Genomic DNA, 20,971 nt, shown 5'->3' on the forward strand with positions numbered 1-20,971 from the left:
CATCCTTTTCAGAAACATGCTGTTAGTTTAATAAACACACTGAGAGCGGTACACAGCATTTAATGCAGCATCGAGAGTGAGGAGAAGACCGACGTTGTGTTGGAAACACACTTTATCCACACAGCTGCAGGTTGTCTGAGTCACAGAACGGAACCGCTCAACTAGAAAGCTTCAGTTAAAGGAATGTGGGAACAATAATGTTCATCTTTCAGAAAGTAACACCAATAACTCCACTCAGAAGTTGGTGTACGTCATCTTCATTAGCTAAGCTGCTGCTAAAGGAAGAAATAAATAAAAAATAAACCATGAGGAATTATTTCTCAGATGCTTCCATTTCCCTGCTCTGAAGTTCAGGCTCTGAGAGTTGGAACTGATCCTCTTTGTGGCTCAGTTCCTTCAGTCCAGCGTTGAACTGGACCAAGTTGTTAAAACAGTGGGATGAAAAGTGGTTGCTGCACATACACGAGATTCGCCCTGAGATGCTAAAGGCTCCACATGGAATGGAGGTCTGGATCAACACCTGTGGAGTGGCAGACCTGGGCGGTGGTTCCCATTTTTAAGAAAGGAATCCCACCACTCAGCCTCCCTGGGAAAGCTTACTCCAGGGTGTTGGAGAGGAGGCCACTGTTCAGGCTGACGTCTTCCTTCTTATCAAAGTTTAAACTGACAGTGTTAATAATTATGTTCAGTGATCCACATGAAACGATCTCAGGCCAACCTGTGTGCAGTAACTGACTGATTAATCTGAACTCAGTCTGTAGCTGCTCATCTGTGCCGAATCCTTCTGTTTTCACACAAAAAAAGAACCCGAGACATGTGCCATTTACCAGTCGCATTTATTCAATCGCCATCATTTCTGTAACAACTACAATAAGACACCCTGCGTTCGGTCACATCACATGTCAGCTACATGAAGACAGACTGGTTACTAAACACATTCATGATCATTTTACACATTAAGGAATCATTACTTTACTAAATTAAAACGGCAGATTTGTCAGCTTGTTGTTGGGGACTACGGTACAGCTACAGTCCAACCAGTGAAAACTGGGTTTCGCTCACACAGATGGACGGCGCCACTGTTCAGAGAACACACAGCTAGCCTTGAGCCAGTAAAGGACACAGAGTATTCACTGTATCTCAGTTGTTTAAGAGCAAAGCTGACTTATTACTTTTCCTCCTCAGGCTGAGCTGAAGCGGCGCAAGCAGCCAAAAGAGAGACAAAGTGCCTCCAGGGTACGAACGGGGCGACAGTGAGATGAAACATGAGCTCAGGGGCAGGATGGTGGTTCATTAAAAGGAATCTGGAGTCATTTTATCTGAGCTGTGCAGTACTAGTAAGAGGCTAAAGCAAACCTACATCCCTTTTTCTCTTCATTTGAACATGCAACAATGTAGAAGACACGATAAAACAAATTATTCTTCATCCTTTCCCAGTTAAAAGTGCATGAAAGGATGTTGTGTAGTCGAGCTACATCCAGACAGGTGAATTTCAAATCTGCAAAGAGTAGTCTCAATCACAATGAGTGGCTCATTTGCTGCTGGCTGAGTGTCAGTGGTCGTCTGTCGGGGTGGAAGCGAGAACCCAGAGTTTTGTTTGGTTCGTCATCTCTGACCTGCAGGAAGTAAGCAGGAGAGGAAATCAAGGCGGGACTCTTGGAGACTTTAAATCAGATTCCATTTCACTCCCCAGACTGTGCTTGGACCTCACCTCCTCTCAGTTCTCGCCCAGTTTGAGCCGTGCAAACTCGTTGGCCATCTGTAGCGCCTCCTGCAGGCACTGTGTGTTTCTACCTGTGGCCTGGGCCGACATGTCTTTGCCGCCTCCTTTGCCGTCCAGCAGGGGGCACAACTCCTGAACCCACTCGCTGGCCTTCAGACCGCGGTTGGCCACATCCTGCAGAGAGGAGGAAGCCGGAGTTAGTTAGTAGGATGTGGCGCTACAGCTGCGGCTCATATGAGAGGGCGGGTGCCATACCTGTGGGACCTGGCACAAGCAGGTGATTTTTCCTGCGTCGGGGTCGACGGTGAAGAGCATCGCGGCGGTCTGAGGGGACTGCGACTTCAGCAGCTTCAGAGACTCATTCAGAGCCTGAGAGAGACGAAGGGAAAGAAGGTTAAAGAGGGAAAATAGGACATGAGAAAAAGTGGGTCACATAAAAGACTCCAGAGCAGCACTTTTAATGTCTCAATGTCACCAGTAATGTGACACAAAGTCAAATTCAGTCAATTTTATTGGTCCCCAGCAGATGAGTTCAGTAAAGGCTGATGTCGTAAACATGGTGGCAATTATAATGATCTCTTTAGTGCATCTGACAAAATAAGCATTATCTGGTTAATGACCAACTATTTAACCAAAATGTCTTTCAATCAGATCCTGATTCTGGCTTCAGTGTTTGAGTGGCCAAGAACTGGTGTTCACATCTGTTAGTTTCATTTGTTGTCAGAGTCCAGGAATCATCAGTCAGGAAGAGGGACAGCAGCTCAGTGGGCTCAGCATCTGTCAGACGTCCGACTCCTCGACAGCCAACAGGCTCAAAGTGTCACTTTGTCATTCATTTACAGGAAAACTTTGAATGTGAAAACACCTTTATTCAGCTTTAATTAAGCGTTTCTCGGTTTTATTCAGCGCTTATGGGGGGAAAGTTTTTTCTCAGGTACAAAAAACAAAATCATTTTTTAAGAATGTGGCAGAAGAAAAAAAGACGCTGACTTCTACCTTTGCTGAGGATCCGGTCTCCATCTCCATGATGAGCAGTGGTTGGTTGGGGTTGTTCTCGATCACCTCCTTTGTCTTCTCCAGGACTCGCTTCTGGATGTCGGCCTTGTAGCTGCGGTCCAGGTCATCCATCGTCTTCTTCAGGCCCTTCAGGGTTTCCCTCATCTCGTCTTTCTGCCACTGAGAGATCACTGCGGTGCCGATCGACTGCAGAGAAGGCAGAGTCGTTGAGATCACAGCACTGAGCTGCTCTGAAGTGTTTCCAGCACAGAAATGTCACTTACCTCGGTCATGTCTGCGATCTCCTTCTGTACGTCCTTGTTCGGGGAGGTCTGCTGCTTCACCTTGTCTCCCAGCGCGGACAGAGACTGGTGGAGGGCATCGGCTTTCCTTTGGGCCTGAAGGTGGATTAAACAGTATTTAACCTCTAAAAACAGTGGGTAACAATTTGTCCTTTGGGCCTGTGGAAATGCTGTCCCTCTGTTTGGAACGAATTCAATTAGTCATGTTTTTATATTAGTGGCAAATCAATCAATGCAAAGACTTGACTTGATCAGCCCACCTCAACAAATCACAACAAACAGCAACTTTAAAATGTTTCCAAACTCTGGCTGGATGTGTGTGCATGAGCATAACGCTGGAAGCAGCTCCATCAGGGAGTGTAAGTTGTGTGTTTTAACCTTCTGGGCCTCTGTTCCTGTCACAGCGACGATGCGGCGGATGCCCTTAGCGATGGCCTCCTCTGAGACGATGACAAACGGAGCAGCGTGACTAGAGTTCCGCAGATGGCTGCAGATAAAACCGAAAAGAACAACGGAACATTACCAACACTGCACAACTGTGGGAGGCAGAGGAGGAAAAGAGCGAAGAGGAGAAAACATTACAGAAACAACAGCAGCAGGAACAAGGCGGACTGAAGTGGCTGCTGATGAAACAACATCAATGAGCACATCAGCACAACCCGAGAGGGTGACACTTTCAATTTAACAAAGGCCGATACAAACATCTCCTCCAGTTATTCAAAACCACAGCTCACTCTGACCGGATGCAACATCTACAGGCAAGTTTTCAAGGTTTTTCAAGGTCAGGACAGTGAAAAACCATCCGATCCTCAGCAGGTCTTAAAATGAGGTCATTAAAACCTCAATAAAAAACTTAAAAAAAGAAAGAACATGGCAGCACAGCTTAGGTTTGTAAAGCTGCATCTGAACAAAGCACAAGACTTCTGGAACAATGTCCTTTGGACAGACCAGACCAAAGTGGAGATGTTTGGTCCTAATGCACAGCAGCACGTTTGGAGAAAACCAAACACAGCATGTCAGCACAAACACCTCATACCAGCTGTCAAGCACGGTGGTGGAGGGCTGATGATCTGGGCTGGTTCTGCAGCCACAGGACCTGATGCTTTTTATTATGTCCTGATACATAAAACTTTAAATCTGAAACCCTTTTATTTTAACATTTTTTTACTGTATAAATGTATATTTCATATTGAAATAAATAAAATATTGCAGGGAATTTTGTCTCTTGAGTGAAAAGCCACAGAATAATCTATGAAACAGTTGAGATAGTTTGCATTAGGGTGAATTTGACAGCCAGGAACAGGAGCCAGTGCGTCTAATCGCTGGATTGAGCATGACAAAATGTTCAAGTCCTGGTCTGTGCAGCGACACGGTCGTCTCGACATAAAAAGGCAGAAATCCAATTAAAGGTTTACACTTTACAATTGGCCCCGACTCCTCTGAAAACTACCTGTTTCATGCAAATGAAGACATTCACTCAGACACGGCTCTAATGTGTCACATTAACGTTTTCACGCTGCACACCTGACTACACTCAGGACAAAGCACCCTCTAGAAGGAGCTCTGCTGCGGGAACACATCAAAGCAGCACTGTGCTGTTGCTCTGCCACTTTATCAATCTTCATCACTAACATTAATTAAACACACAGTGTGTTAAAGCAGGTCAGCAAACGCCATCAGTACGTGACCGCCAGTCGGGGAGCAGTGAGGGTGAATCAGGACGAAGTCACGTAGCAGCAAGCTGAATCGGAGGAGAGAACGAACGGCGCTGATCTATAACTTCAGGCAGACTGTGACAGAAACTGGTTTATTCCAGAAAATAACTGAACAGCCTTATCGATGTAAAACAGCTTATTGTCTTCTTGTTTGACCAACTTTCCTCAGCAGTTCTGTAGCTTCACTTGTCGCAGTAACCATAAAGAGACCCAACAACAAGGAAACTGACTGCAACAGCTCATTTTAGACACAGACAAACCCAATGTTCAAGAAAGTCCAGCAAACATTTTATCATCACGGGCTGATTTAAACGCCACTGAACAGCTGGTGCACTCCATGGTAAACTTATCTGGATGACTAATCTTCTACGAGCAGCAGTCCAGAACATAAAAACTGACTGAGCTTCACTGGCTACCTGCGTCAAACTCAAGCCACTAATGCGGCCTTCGGAGTTGAGTCATCACTATTTCTACGGAGTCTGGAAATTTATTGGAATGTAGGGACACTGAAGGTATCCCATCCAAATTCAGAAGTCACAGACTGTAAAATCATGAAACCAGGAGAAGTAGTTTGACATGTATTCCAGAGGGCCGTCTGGTGTCTGCTTAGCCTAAACTAAAAAGAAGCTAATGTTTGCTACGAAACCAACGAGCAAAACGCCAAATAACCTGTGAACAAACCTGGTCCTTAAATCCCCTAAAATCTGTTCAGTTGCTTTGTGGCGGAAACTAAACTCTGCAGCACTCTTTGCTCGTCCTAAATCCAAAGTATTTCGGATCGAGCTCCTCCTCCTCCTCTGCTGTCCCAGTATTTGTCTGCTCTCTGTTCTTCTGTCCTCATGTCGCTACTCGTCCAAACTTCAGAGTCAGAACAGCAGGTGGTCCACACGTAGCGCTCGATTTGCTTTAGCAGAGTACGTATTTAAACATTGCAACTGGCTCCTTTGTCTGCAGCAGCTATTTAAACTCAATAATAGAGACGTATGCAAACATGGTCACTGCTCTCACTTGTGCTAATGCTAATGCTATCAGAGCAGCGTCCCAACATGCCACATCTGTTCTGCTGGAGCTGTGCTTATAAAATGATTTTGAAGTTCCCGTCAGAGTTTCTTACTGTACTGAACCTTGTTCCTAACCATTTAGATCTAAATATATAAATCTACACGTAATACAGGAACAAGGACCAGAAGCAGGATACTCACGTTCCACCACAAAACTCGATGGAGGTGAGGGAACCTGCAGGACTGCTGGGGTCGTCGAGCAGTTCCTGGACGGGAATACCAATAGACACGACCCGGACAGGATCGGGGTACGTCTCATCGAACACGGCACGCAGACCCTGGATCGCCTTGGCCTCTGCTAGAGTAGCGTCCATGGCATAGACGGGCTGGATGGTTTGGTGATCATATCAAAGTCACTTGTTTTGGCAATTCAACACAATGGAAGTTTCGAATACGACCATGTTTCAGTTCAGCTCAAACATCAGCATCATTAAGAGTAAAAAGGTATCTGAGGGCAACATTCATATACATTCCATCACTGACCTTTGCATCTCTTATCATGGCACAAGCGATCTCTTCGGTGCGGCGGATCTCGCCGGTGCTGAGAGCACCTTTAGCGGTAAAGTCAAAACGCAGGCGATCGGGAGCAACCAGCGAGCCCCGCTGATCTGCCTCCCCCAAAACTCCCCGCAGGGCAAAGTTTAGGATGTGAGTGGCGGTGTGGTTGCTCATGATGGGCCTACGGCGAGCCTGGGACGACACATGTGAGTTAGAGGCATATCGTGACAGTGTCTCATTAGAATACCCGTCTGATACGGAGGAGCTCGTGCCTCACCTCGTCCACATGCAGAGTGACGCGGTCTCCAACTTTCAACGAGCCGTAGATGGTGCCCACATGGAGAACGTAACCTCCTCGAACCTGCGTGTTCTTCACCGTGAACTCCATCCGCTGCAGAGAAAAAGACAGAAACAAATCTTTTTGTCAGTCACTTCTGCCATTTAGAGAACAAATGTGATGCTAAATAAAGAGGAGAAAATTGAGTCTTCACAGCCACACACAGATGGTCCTTTGCAGACACCGATATGAATGTTTTCCTATCATTCAGGCTCCCAGTCTTGGAACAATGCTAAAACTATTATCTTTCATTTATTCTTCTGTCAAAACTGTGATATTTTCCTTTTTTCTTTTTTGCCGACGGCTTGCTTGACTGCAGCTGTGATTTCCACCATCAATCAGACCCACATTTAAACAAATGTGTCAGCTTAGAAAGCGGACTGTCATCTTGGAAATGGTCTTATCTCCTAAATTAACAGCTTCCACAGAGCTCATTGTGCAGCACTCAGACGTGCACACGTTCACTTTCCTTTAGTTTTTAGCATTTTTCGTTGCACCTACATCCTCCGTGTTGTCGTCCTCTCGCAGCATGTAGCCCTCGTCAAACGACTGCCCACCCTGCTCGGCGTAAAAGGACGTGTGGTCCAGCAGCACGCCGCACTCCTGGCCCGTCGTCACCTCATCGCAGAAGGCGCGGTCGCGGCGCAGAGCCAGAACTGTAGCCACGGCCTGCTCAAACTCTACACCGACAACAGACTGATGATCAGCGTGTGAAGGTTTTTAAGAAAAAGGCACCAGTGCAGCTGAACTTAGATGTGGAAACCACTAACCGTAGTTGCCGTTTTCATCCGAGCTGTATTTGTACTTTGGAGAGTCATCTGTGGCCGGTATCGACTTGTTTCTCAGCTCTTCGATGGCGTAGATATCCAGCATGATGTGGTCCACGTCTCCTGCACCCTTACCCTGCGACTTCAACTAAACAAACACAAAACAGTGTTCACACAGAACACAAACTCTTACTCCGATCGCTTCCATCACAACTTTTACATACAATCAAGACATTTCTCTACTGATTTCCCTATCATCCACTTTTCTTTCATTTTTAAAAGTGGCAGCCTCCATTTTTCCATCACATAGTAAAATCTATGTGCATGCTGTAGAAGTGTGGATATTTCAGCCATTATAAGGCAAAATTGTTGCACGTGTTCCGAAGCTCCACAGTTAAACTACTTGACTGCGATTAACTGTTGTAAAACTCATACGATATACAGTGTTATAAGCAGACATCTGGGCTCACTTTGGGCTTCGTAAACTTACAAAAAAGAATGAACTAAGCACACTCGGGCTGAGCGATTTTAATCGATACCGCGATATATGTTGATATTTTGTTTCCCGATAAAGTATCGATTTTTCAGCCATGCGTATGGATAAAAAAAAAAAATTCAGCAAACTTTATAGAAGAGTCAGACGTTACAATTAGTGAAAAAAACAGACTATTAACATAATACAAAACAATGCAGGGGGGGGGGTCACATTATACAAAATAGCGATAAATTAGCTGTGGTTGTTATATAAAGTGCATAGCTCAGTGGTTTTGATGACTTTCCTGTTTATAGAATGTAGGATTGTTGGAATGTATTGTTTGAGCTCGTTAAAAATGAAAAAAGATGGTTTGTGATTAGAGAATTTGGATTTGTGTTTATGGTATTTAGCAAGTAAAACAAGCAGGTTGATGATGTAATATTCACAACATAAACATGAGTCTGCGTACGCTGAGAACACGTTTGGGACATGTTTGTTTGTTTCCGTTTGTCTGCCGGTGTTGTCCTTCCGGTTCAAAGGACGGACCACCAGTCCAATCAGTGACGATTCATGTCAAATCACACTGTCCCTTTAACATCTTTCAGAAAATTATGTGTATTAAATCATATCGTATCGAATCGAAGGCTGAGTGCCGTGTATCGTATCGTGAGATTAGTGTATCACTACAGCCCTACAGCCCTACAGCACACACAAGAATAACATCTTCCTAGAAATAACTATATACAAAGGTAAAAAAGGGCTCTCTGCTGCAGCTGAGCCATATTACTGTCCTCTGGCAGACACTACAGAGCCCTGAAACACTGCACCCCCAGACTGAGGAAAGTTTTTTATTTCATTCACAAACTAAACTCTTACACCCCCCCAATCCAAGGACTGATGTGGAATAGTCCATTTAATTCTATTCAGCTTTATTTATGTAGTGCCAAATAACAACAAATGCAATCCCAAAGCACTTCAAAGATGCGCTCCAATTAAAGCCAATCATAATAAAACGGACTGTAATACAATCATAATTCACGTTCAATCAATTCCAAATGAGTCCAATTCATACAAAGACCATAAAAAAAGGAAAGACAGATTGCATCGATACTTCGCTTCGATCCACTCGCTCGTCCCGACTGTGCACGAGGCAACATGGAAAGAGCTTCTACTCGCATTATACACTGAAGCGCAGTTAAAGGACTGTGAGTAAAAGCAGTTTAACATCCATTAAAGGTGATTTGTGGAATACAGAGTCAGCAGAATACTGAGGTGGGATACTGAAAACATGCAGCTTTTATATTTAAGGCAGATAACACCAAATAAACCTGAAGCTCAGACTGATCTGACGGAATGAAAATGTAGCTATAAGAGATGACGATGATTCAAACTGTTTTTGTAATTAAAGATGAGGCCAGGAAATGGTTAGGGGTCCGTTTCAGTTACGTCACCATGTAAAGCTGTGCAATTACATTAAATTCAGCATACTGTTATAAAGCTTTCAGTTTTTATTGATATCCAGAGTATTCAGTATTTACAGCAAGCTCTTTTAATTACTATACTTCATATTCTACAGGTGTGTCTAATAAAGGTAGAGAACTTAATCCAGAAGAGGAGGAAACACGAGTGCAGTGTTTCAAACTCCCCCATCTGGCAGGAAGCAGAGCTGCTCCGACAGTGCGTGCACACAAGCTGCAGAGGCCGATGCTGCAGTGTTAAAGAAAACACATCAGCCTTTTTGCAACATCAAACAACAGGGGATTTGCACAGGACTGTAAAGTAAATGTGGGTTTATTTAAACACCAGGTGCATGGCACCTAGTTCTCACTTACAGTGCAATACAGCAGAAGGCTGACAAGGCAAAATAGTGCTCCCACGGGAGTGGATGCAAAGCAATGTTAAGAACACGACTATCAAAGCAAAATCCAGACAGTCAGTGACTGTCAGAAGGTTTCCTTCACTGCCCTCCACCCCTGCTTCCATCTCCTCACCTGTGCAGCCTTCTTCTCCTCCTCGAAGGCAGCCAGGTCCACTTGCATGCCTTTCTCCTCAGCGATGAGGGAGGTCAGGTCCAGAGGGAAACCGTAGGTGTCATACAACAACCACGCTGTGTCACCTGGATGCACACAGAGAGACAACATCTCACTTCAAACATGCCATCACTTCCGGATGTTAAACAGGAAAAGTCCGTATTTAAACTCTTACAAGGGCTGCAGCAAACATTTATTTCGATAACTGAGTAGTGTCACGTTACACGTGCTCCCAAACTTTAGACATTCTTCTTCTTTCTCGGATTTTGCTCCTCGTTGTTTTCTCCGGTTTCCTCCATCAAATCAAGCTGCTACAAACGCAGCACGTTGTGCAACAGTAATAACTGTCCGTGTGAAACCGGCAACCACAGAGCAGAACGAAGCGTCAACAAGTTATTCGAGTTACTCGAGGAACGGTTTTAGCCTAATTTTTACTGTATTTCCATCAGCGTGATTTAATCATGAACACAAATGATGTCACTCTTAATTTCATTTCCTTGACAACATCTAAATGTAAGAAAATTAAAGTTTTGAAACAGGCGACAGGCTCACAGGAGGCAAAAGGAGAGCTTGTTAATTGGGATTTTAGCTTTCTTTGTTTGTTCTAACTGATCCGAGTATTTTTAAACCCTGGGCAAGAGAGAATCCAGTCAGATGGTTGAAGGGAGACTAATCCATTATGCCAACAAATTCATTCTGATGGGATTAAAGAGAGAAAAACAGCAATTGAGCGAGGGAGGGGGAGACATAGATAAAGAGCCAAAACAGAATCTGATGTAGGAGGTGAGGACTGAAATATAAGGCAGAGGGAATAATTGAAACAGTAAGTAAGGAGGATAAAAAACAAAGGTGGTTCTTTCCACTAAAATCAACAGAACTTGATGGGAGCACATACAGGTTTGGGAGGCTTCTGGTTAAGTGTGTCTCACCGGGGATGATCTTGCAGTCTCCCAGACTCATGATCTTCCTGTCGAGGATGCGGCGTCCTCTGCTGAGGGTTTTGAGGAACTGCTCCTCCTCCTCATTGATGATGTCTTTCACCATCTCTGGGTCTTTCTTCAACTCTGGGAAGGCTTCACCCTGCAGGAGGAGAGCCAACGCAGACAAAGAGGGAGGAAGTTGACCGACTGCACGACGATGCAAGGACTCCAGTAAGTCCCCTTTTTCTCTTTTACATGTAGACTTCCACTCATGCATAACATGTGTTGGAGCTAGGGGTTAACTTTTAAAATCAACCATGATCAAAACACAGCAAATCCTGTTTTAAATGATCAGAAACTTCAAAGTTTAACTCCATAAATATCAATCAATTCTTATCCATAAACCCAATGAGAAGAGGTTTGAAAAATGTTCATATCAGTAGCCTGAAATCCTGATTTGAACCATCCAAGAGCAGTTTGAAGTGTATCGGTTACATAATGCTTGATTCAGACATGGAACACTTATAAATCTATAGAAACACAGATACAAGGAATAGGGATGTGAAATCGGCCCTGTCATCAGATCATTAGATCGTGGCCACTGTCGATCACCGATAGGCCATCCAATCACCTGAGAGAGCGGGCGCAGTTACGTCAGCTTAAAAAAAAACAAAAAAACCATAAAAAACACCTCGCCTGGCGCTGACATGGCCGACAGCTATTTCGTGCCAAAAAGGAATGCTAAATCGGCCATTTGGGCATATTTCAGGTTTTTCCCAGATGTCAACGGTGAACCTACAGACCTAACGCAACCTATTTGCACAATGTGCAAAAAATGTACGCCTGTGAAGGATAAGCAGACGACAGATTTATTTGGGCACATATGAGTTCATCACCCCTCCGAGGCCGCAAAAATACCCCCAACCACCGCTGCGAGATCAGGTGCTGCGCCGGATTAAGCACAAATGCATCTCAACAGCCCGCAATATCCGCAGCTTTTGCAAAATCAACCAAATACAAGCAAGGCAGCAAAAGATGGGCCCAGTGTACCACAGCTGTTGCAAGATATCTGGCGAAGGAGAGTTATTAAGAGTTTAATATTCACTCCCAGTTGCACTGATCAAAGGGCTCTGAATGCAGACATGTTGCTCCACGAGAAACATTTTTAATTACGCAGTAAAGCGCAGGTTCTAGAGATTTTTTCTGAAACATCTTATGGCATTAAATTAATTCAAGATCACCATTTGAAAAAAAGATCACGATCCTCCCTTCGATAGACGATCCGATCGAAAATCACTCCATCCCTAACAAGGAATTAGCTTCTTCCCAGAACAATTACGTCACTGGTAGATGGTTAATTCACCTGCGAAACTGAACGTACGTGGAAGCCTGATTAGAACCAGAACCAGCCACACAAACACTACTAATGTTGAATGTTTTTAACGTGTTTAACACGTGAATAAAAATAAGGCGGGTAAAGAAAGAAAGCCTCACCAGGGAATCAACCACCACATCCACCAGAGAGGCGAAGAACCCCCTCTGAGCTCCCAGCTTCTCGTGTGAGTAACGGACGGCACGACGCAGGATCCTCCTCAACACGTAGCTAAAAACGACAAAACATTACAGTGAAGCATTAAAACTTAATACCTAATCGCATGCAGGACTTTTCCAGGCACATTCTGGATTATATTCAAGGTGCTTTTGCTTGTGTTTGACACGTCTGTTGAATCCAAAACAAACGTATGCTGCAGAGACACAAATGACATCATCGTTTGCTTCATCTTCTGCACATCAAATATCTTTTTAGCCAGTTTTCTGCTGGTCTCACCCTCTTCCTGTGTTGTCAGGCCGGCCACCATCTGATAAGGCGATGGTGATGGTGCGTGCGTGGTCAGCGAGGACACGGTAGGCCATGTCGATGCCGTCAGCATCCTCAGCACCTACTTTACCGGTGTAAGCTCGAGCACCTGTTCCCTGAAACAAACATCATATAGTTTCTGATTTAGTTGGATTCTGGTTTTACACATACTCCAGTACAACTGTGAGGAATCTTGGAGTTATTTTTCACCAGAATCTGTCCTATGACAGATTTAGCATGCTGAATGTGACGCTGGTGGTTGCATTTCTTGGACTACGGTTATACAGGTTAGATATATTTACCCACTTTGCTCTCAGACTGCAGGTTTACTTGTGGTTCCCAGAGTTTCTCAAAGTAAAATGGGAGGTATTATGGCTTCTAGTAGAGCCACTAATGAGCTGAAGGAAAGGTACGTGTTCTTAAAAGAGATGTGATCCGGTGAAAGATACTTACAGAATAAATCAGTTACATCCATCATCCGGTAGAAAAACTATCTGTTCCCTTTCTCATCTCAGCTCTCATCAAAACTAATTTAGCTGCCGGTGATGTAATTTTAACACACAAATTAAAAGGAACATTTCCTAAAAATATTACACAAAGACTGAAACTATAAATTCCTAAACTATGGAAGAGTTTGACTTAACATTTCTCCATAAATTACAGGAGGCAGAGCCTTCAGTTATCAGGCCCCCCTCTGTGGAACCAGCTGCCAGTTTGGCTTCAGGAAGCAGACACCCTCTCTACCTTTAAGATCAGGCTGAAACTTTCCTTTCTGATAAAGCTTATAGTTAGGGATGGCTCAGGTGACCCTGAAACATCCCATAGTTAAGCTGCTATAGGCCCAGCCTGCTGGGGGAGCTCCCATGATGCACCTCTCCTCCCTCTGCTCTCTTTAATCTCCATGTACATATGACATTATTGTTGTCGTTAACTTGCGCTTCTCTTTCTCAGGAGAAAAACACCGGCTGCCCTTCTTAGTTCTGGTTCTGATGCAGGTTTTTTTCCTGTCCAGTCGCCTCGTGCACGCTCAGGATGGATCAAAGAAGTTTGAGTGCAATCTGTTGGTTTCCTTCGCTAGGCTACTTTTTATGGATTTTAATTCATTTGATTTAATTGGATAATATTGAGAATAGATTGGCAGATAATGAATAGATGGATGGATCATAATAAATTGCATTGAATTGGCCTGTATGGTTGTGAAATGGTGCTGTATAAATAAAGCTGAATCACTGTATTAGTTTGTCTTATGACCTCAGGATGGGGCTGAGAGCACACTGCAGCAACTTTAAAGCCTCAAATGAAGACTGATTCAATCAATAAATCATTTCAACTCTTCAAATGCAGCACAACGGCCTCTTTATGTTCATGTTCTTTCCTTAAAGTAAGTCATTAAAAGTGCACCAGACCTCTGTCACATTCACACAAACATTGGACAGTTTGCTACCTTCTGAATGGCCTCAAAATAAGGGACAAAGAGGTCAGTGTCATAGTTGGACATCTTGTTTTGCAGAACGGATACCAGGCGCTCCAAACCCATCCCCGTGTCAATGCTCTTCTTGGGCAGCGGCTTTAGCTCCGTCTCAGACTCTCTGAGCAAGATACAAGAAGGAAACTGGAGTTAAAAACACTAATTCATCAGGGAATCAAAGAATGCAGTTTTGTTGTGGAAGACAACTGTTTTTTTAATCATTGTTTGTATGTCTTTGTCTTGCTGGTAATTTATTTCCATGTTCTGCTGTGTTTCAACATAAAAACAGTTTAACTTAATGATTTAACTTTAACCTGATATTTTCCCTTTAAAACTAAACAGAAATTGGTTTATTCATTAAGTGGTGCTCCTATCTGTACGGGTGCCCTAATGACAACCCAACAGCCTCTCAGTCTGCACTGATAAACCAATAATAAACTGATCCATGAGCGCTCCTTTTAGTCTGTCTGTTACCTGTTGAACTGGATGAACACCAGGTTCCAGATCTCCAGCACGTTGGGATCGTCCATGTTCACCAGGTGAGAGGCGTCTCTGCCTCCGATGCGGTCGAAGTGGATCTCACTGCAGGGACCGCAGGGACCGGTGTCTCCCATCTCCCAGAAGTTATCCTTCATACTGCCCGGCAGGATGCGAGCCTCTGCCATGCTGAGGAAAACACACACATATTAGGGCTGAGTGATTTTATCGATACCACGATATATAACGATATTTTGTTTCCCGATAAAGTATCGATTTAAAAAAAATACTTTAGCAAACTTTATTGAAAAGTTACAATTGTTACAATTAGAGAAAACGCAGAACACTAACATAATACAAAACAGTGATAAGTTAGTTCATACAAATGTTATATAAAGTGCATAGCTCAGTGGTTTTGATGACTTTTCTGTTTATAGAATGTAGGATTGTTGTAATTTATTGTTTGAGCTGCTTCTCAAAAATGTAAAAAGATGGTTTGTGATTAGAGAATTTGGATTTGTGTTTATGGTATTTAGCAAGTAAAACAAGCAGGTTGATGATGTAATATTCACAACATAAACATGAGTCTGCGTACGCTGAAGACAGTTGTGACATGTTTGTTTGTTTCCGTTTGTCTGCCGGTGTTGTCCTTCCGGTTCAAAGGTCGGACCACCAGTCCAATCAGTGACGATTCATGTCAAATCACACTGTCCCTTTAAAATCTTTCAGAAAATTATGTGTATTAAATCATATCGTATAGAATCGTTGACTGAGTGCTGTGTATCGTATCGTGAGATTAGTGTAACACACACACACACACACACACACACACACACACACACACACACACACACACACACACACACACACACACACACACACACACACACACACACACACACACACACACACACACACACACACACACACACACACACACACACACACACACACACACACACACACACACACACACACACACACACACACACACACACACACACACACACACACACACACACACACACACACACACACGAATAACATCTTTCTAGAAGTAACTATATACAAAGGTAAAAAAGGGCTCTCTGCTGCAGCTGAGCCATATTACTGCCCTCTGGGAGACACTACAGAGCCCTGAAACACATGTCAAATCACACTGTCGCTTTAAAATCTTTCAGAAAATTATGTGTATAAAATCATATCGAATCGTTGGCTGAATGCCGTGTATCGTAAGATTAGTGTATCGCTCCAGCCTGATCCGTTCACTGATACTCCTCATTTCTCAGTCAGACTCACCCCAGGTCAATCCAGATCTGTTTGCACTCCAGATCAGGCTCAAGGCCTGCATCGGCGTTTCCTCCAAAGTAGGTGACATACAGGCGATCAATGGAAATACCGAACTCCTGAGTCAGCAGCTCCAGGGCCATCTTACAGGCCAGTTGCTGCAGAGCGAAGGAGACAACAAACAGGTTGAGTACTAAAAAGAAGAACTCTTCTACACCCAAAACGACCACAAATATGGATGTTATCATTCATGATTTCATTAAACATAAAGATTAATATGTTCATGTTAATAGGTTACTTTCTTAAATAATTCTCACACACAACTACTACAAAAGTTTTAGAGTGACCAAAAACAATGATGTCCAGACTTCTACTGCAGCCGCCTTTACCAACATGCATTTAAACAAGCAGGATTAACCTCCTGCTGCTTTTACACATCATCTCGCTCCCATTTTCCAGAGTTATTGTTTGGCAGCAGGGATCATGTGGGAATCTGTGTTGTCACATGCAGAAAGTTTCAGGGCTGCAGTGCATGTGTGAAAAACGTCTCCTTCATACATCATAGCAGAAAAGATTTTCTGATACTCAGGCTTTCTTAATTTCATTAAAATAACAAATTTAAAATACTGAACTGCAAATATTCTAATTACCAACTACTTTTAGACTAATTAAATTCAGAGCAACGCATTCACACAGCAGGCAGGAGTGGCCAGCACTTGCTGGTTAACAGTCTGGACTTTCTATATAAAATACTGAGGCTAAATGCCACAAATGACTGGAAAGCAATGCATGACAATGAATGGCTTCCTGATCTCAGATAGAATTTAGGAGTGGGTCAGCAAATCTAGTTTGGCAGCCTGCAGAAAACCCTGCAAGCATACACAATAAACTAAGAGCTGTGTACAATGATAGTCATTGACACAGAGTGTTTCTTTTACCTAAACTATTCCCCAGCAGGGAAACTCCTACATGCAATCATCAGTATTGTTTCTAAACATGACAATACCTTAAAGTAGTCCCCAAAGGACCAGGAGCCCAGCATCTCAAAGAAGGTGTGGTGGTAGACATCTTTACCCACATCATCCAGGTCATTGTGTTTGCCTCCTGCGCGGATACACTTTTGAGTGTTGGCGGCACGATGGAGCTTGGCCATGGGGTGGGAGGGATCAATGGTGTTGAGGAAGATGGGCTTGAACTAAAACGGAAGAGGTGGAAAATCAAATTTAGGAGCTGTGCTGTTTGATAAGAATCAGACACTGAGTCAAAAAGTGGTCAATCGGAGTGTACGTAGATAAGAAAGACAGCATGCGTACCTGGTTCATGCCAGCATTGGCAAAAAGCAGCGTGGGGTCGTCCAGTGGGATGGTGGCTGACGAGTGAACATACTGGTGCTCATAGCGACGGAAGAAGTCAATGAACTTCTGTCGTATTTGAGCTGCACTTAAGGAGGAGTCCATTCTGAACCAGCTATCTGAACAACAATCAAACAAACACAAGTTTAATACAGAAAGAAAAAAGAGCTCCAACCATAGCAGCAATCTATACGTTCACGTCCAGTTAAATCGTTCTGGGTCACTAACAACATGACCATTTGTCTTCTGGTTGCAGTTTCAAAGAAACAAGGCAGCCAAATCATTTGGACTGACTGAAAACACAACTAATCAAATAAAAAGGTAAAAAAGTCAGTTTTTAAAATCTAGAAGCAGTAATTAATCCGTTTCTGTGAACTAAAGGCTGGGCCCTCCATGCTCTTCTGCACGATTCTAATGTCCAGATTGAGCTGAACCAGAGCCAACATGGCAGATAATGGGAAGAAGAAGAGAAAGTTGCATTGTCCAACCAGTGGAGCCCAAAAACAGCTGCCACTGAGGTGCTGATCAAGTGATCATATGTGGACAAACTGCAGGTACTCTGCCAGCATGATACTTACAAAAACTAACATTTAATGCTACAAAAATCGGCTGCTGAATCATCACTAGAAGGTGCCGTTCCTGTGAAAGAGCGGTGTGAATGGAGACTGCTGAATGAATGCACTTAAAACTGCTGAAAAATATCTAAAGAGCTTCAAATTTCTGAGGTTGCCTTTTTAACAAAAGCAGTAAAATGATTGGACAAGGCTTGATTTGTGGGTGGGGATTTTGTTGTTCATGCATGTTATTCATCTTCACAATAAGCATCAACTTATGCAGCGTGAACATACCTCAGCAGATTGTTCTTTCAGCAGTCAGTATTTACAAATGCAAATATCTTTCTATCCATCAGACATGTTTAAGTCGTTCAAGTATCAAACTTTGCAGATCATTCTGGAGCTAAATGCCAAGACTTTTGGTATTGCTGCCGTTTCTAAGAGGACACCATGCAGAAAAGCCATGATTCAGATAAAGACCAGCTGTGATGTGGAGCTCCAACTAATCCAGCTGGCCAACTCAGAGCCCCTGGATTTAATTTTCACAGCACAAATAATTGTGGATGTCACCAACCATGAATGTACACACCTCATCGCTGCTCACGAATAATTTTATTATTCATTTATAGATATAGTTTTTTTCAAAGTTTATAAAAAAAGAAGCATAAATCTACAGAATTGGCTGCACGTTTTGATGTTTGAATGCTTTAAACAGCATGAACTGTTTTTCTCTGTGACCTGTCACATAACCTGAAAACAAGTTATAAGAGAAACTGAAACAATTCTCGGATCATAAAGGATCCAAAACAAAACAGGTTACTATCAGTTAATCCAGTTCAATCTTTCCTGCAAGTCAACTATTCCATCTCAAGTCTGCTACAGCTTTAACAACATTGACACATCAGGTGTTTCCTGTCACAATTGGGCGCCTATACAATATTTTATTTTCCAGAAAACTCAGTGACTCTTATTTAGTGTTTATAGGCAGTTTCCATTTACTGAATGGTTTCTATAATAACAGATGTAAGGACTTCTTATAACTAACTCATTTTAGTCAATAAAATACCTTCTTACATGACATGCATGATAATTAATAAATTAAGTGTCTTAATATATCAACATGTTCAATAAAAAGACTTGAAATAGAACAATCAAAGGTTATTATGGAGGTACGGAGGTTTTCCACATGGAAGAAGTTCTGTTTATGTGCATATTCTCCAACTGACCAACACGCACAGGTGCACAAGTAGAATGCAGTGGATTCACACCTGAGATTTGCAGCATATTTTCATGTATTAGTTTAACACAAGTCACGTCATCATTGCAATATTCAACAATGACATTACATGTTTTTGTAAAATCTGGACTGTTGTCCCTCGACAATCATTCGTTTACATAGAAGCAACCACATATGTGCATCTATAAACCAAATTATAGGCTTATGCGTGCTTATAAATGAGTGTTTTAAACATTTTAAGCACAGTAATGGTGCCTCTGTTAGGTGTGAATCTTGGCAGTCTTATCTTCTGCCGCGTCATTTTCCTTTGACATCAACCAACAGAAGTTCAGTGATCCTGTTAGACAGCCGAGGTTGCATGCTGCAACGCACCCTTTATTCAGAAAATAACTGTGTTGCAGTATCCCACACTCATAAAAAGTATTTGTAGCTGATCAAAAAGATGTCATGCATCTTTAATAAAGCATTGGTGGCAAATTAATTCCAACATATAATTTATTTCACTCCTTAAACTTTAAGATCCTTAGATGAAAAATAAATATCACTGCTACATTAACCTGAAGTGTTTTTTTTGTGTGTGCTCTGTGAGCCAGATGAGAAAAAGATTGTGACGAAGATCTGTAAGTAAGACCAAACCCGTTTTACAATTCAATTAGTAAAACAGGAAAAAAATCACAGCAACACAGAGCCAAATTCAAGCTTTTAAACACTCCCAAAATGACTTGAATTCAACCAGTAAAGTTGGAGATATTTTTTTAAACTGACAAATTACTACAGTGTTGCTAAACGAAGCACTGTGTATAATTAAAAGGTTGCAGAACTGAATTCCCATAGGTGGACTCTGTGGAAAACTATCCGGTTGAGGAAACCTCACAGCTGGTCCCCTCAGATCTTTGGGGAAAGCAAGCGGATGATAAACAGCCACTCTCCCTATCCTGACTACAAAACCACTCAGCTAGAAACCAGAAAAAGGGTAGCGACGTTGTGCTATGGGATGGAAATTTCAGCAAAGTCAAGGGAAGTCAGTGAGATAGAAAAGAGGATCCAATAACTTGCTGCATGACAAGGAGGAAAATGTGCAGTTTTAACCTGCAAATGACAAGACCATTTGTGTTACTCCTTACCTATGGGCACATTTACAGAGATATCAAGTGAATAGTAAACACTGAAAGCTTCTAATGGAACAGCTCAACAAAGATGCCAAAATTGGTTTCCACCACATATTGAAGGTCTGTTTGAACCTACATATAACTTACAATGATAAGTTTTCTGACATATCTAACACAAAGTAATAAATTGTTCATTTTCTTCCTTCAGGGTGACAAAAAAGGATTCACACAAGCCACCTTTGCACCTTTGTTGTAAACAAGCGTAAGAAAATTGAGGCCATGACATACTGACAGTCAAGTCACCAGAAACCGGCCCCTTTAAAGAAAGTCTCTAAAACTGCATTTTGCATTGCTGACACGTTGTGGGAACTGTACAAACTGCAATAACACGCCGGGTAGAGACACTAGCTTTAGCTGAAGTTAGCGAGCTAAGATGTTAGCCCGTCAGGCTAACTCTCCTTTCTCGGTCAGAATTAAAGAATTCCAAATACGACTATTAAAAGACAACCTATTGGGCTGAATGTTACAGTAACAGCTGTTTATTCCAACAGCATAACCACAGCTAATTATACTCACAGAAGTCGCTGTTCTCGTAGAATGAATCAGTTGCAGCTCCCTGATACACCGCTTCGATCCACGCTGCTCAATCACAAGGAAAGCGCAGAGGCAGTGAATACGCCTATATTAGTCGTCCATTGGTCCTGCCGTATCTATACGTCATCAAATATCAATTCTCATTGGACAAATCGACTGTCAATCTTAGCCGAGCCCCGCTCCACCAGCACTACAAACTTTACTGTCTGGC

General features: G+C 42.8%; 1 protein-coding gene across 2 annotated transcripts; it reads right to left on the reverse strand.

Annotated features, from left to right (window-relative positions):
* Nucleotides 1-817: 817 nt before the first annotated feature.
* On the reverse strand, nucleotides 818-20,820 carry aars1 (alanyl-tRNA synthetase 1). Of its 2 annotated transcripts, none has more exons than XM_072386667.1 (21): nucleotides 20,743-20,820; nucleotides 17,228-17,385; nucleotides 16,921-17,109; nucleotides 15,927-16,072; nucleotides 14,625-14,816; nucleotides 14,127-14,271; nucleotides 12,653-12,798; nucleotides 12,319-12,427; nucleotides 10,834-10,984; nucleotides 9,866-9,990; nucleotides 7,403-7,547; nucleotides 7,134-7,312; nucleotides 6,573-6,686; nucleotides 6,281-6,487; nucleotides 5,939-6,123; nucleotides 3,400-3,508; nucleotides 3,004-3,117; nucleotides 2,720-2,926; nucleotides 1,979-2,092; nucleotides 1,712-1,897; nucleotides 818-1,616 (listed from the first exon to the last, which is right to left on the reverse strand). In XM_072386667.1, exons 2-20 carry the CDS (start codon nucleotides 17,369-17,371, stop codon nucleotides 1,718-1,720), a joined length of 2,901 nt encoding a protein of 966 aa, XP_072242768.1. In that variant the 5' UTR covers nucleotides 17,372-17,385; nucleotides 20,743-20,820; the 3' UTR covers nucleotides 818-1,616; nucleotides 1,712-1,717. The 2 variants fall into 2 exon arrangements, with proteins under 2 accessions (XP_072242768.1, XP_072242769.1); XM_072386668.1 differs by having other exon boundaries at nucleotides 818-1,609; nucleotides 1,707-1,897.
* Nucleotides 20,821-20,971: the final 151 nt, after the last annotated feature.

Source organism: Leuresthes tenuis, unplaced genomic scaffold (genome assembly GCF_036924035.1).
Source record: "Leuresthes tenuis unplaced genomic scaffold, fLeuTen1.0.hap1 SCAF_5, whole genome shotgun sequence".
In the NCBI taxonomy this organism is placed as follows: Eukaryota; Metazoa; Chordata; class Actinopteri; order Atheriniformes; family Atherinopsidae; genus Leuresthes; species Leuresthes tenuis.

Excerpts from the sequence above, each read along its gene's own strand:
- aars1 (XM_072386667.1), bottom strand. The coding sequence starts at position 17,371 with ATGGACTCCTCCTTAAGTGCAGCTCAAATACGACAGAAGTTCATTGAC. Across the intron at positions 6,488-6,572 it reads TCACTCTGCATGTGGACGAG|GCTCGCCGTAGGCCCATCAT; the intron begins GTGAGGCACGAG and ends GTGTCGTCCCAG. Across the intron at positions 6,124-6,280 it reads CCATGATAAGAGATGCAAAG|CCCGTCTATGCCATGGACGC; the intron begins GTCAGTGATGGA and ends CAAACCATCCAG.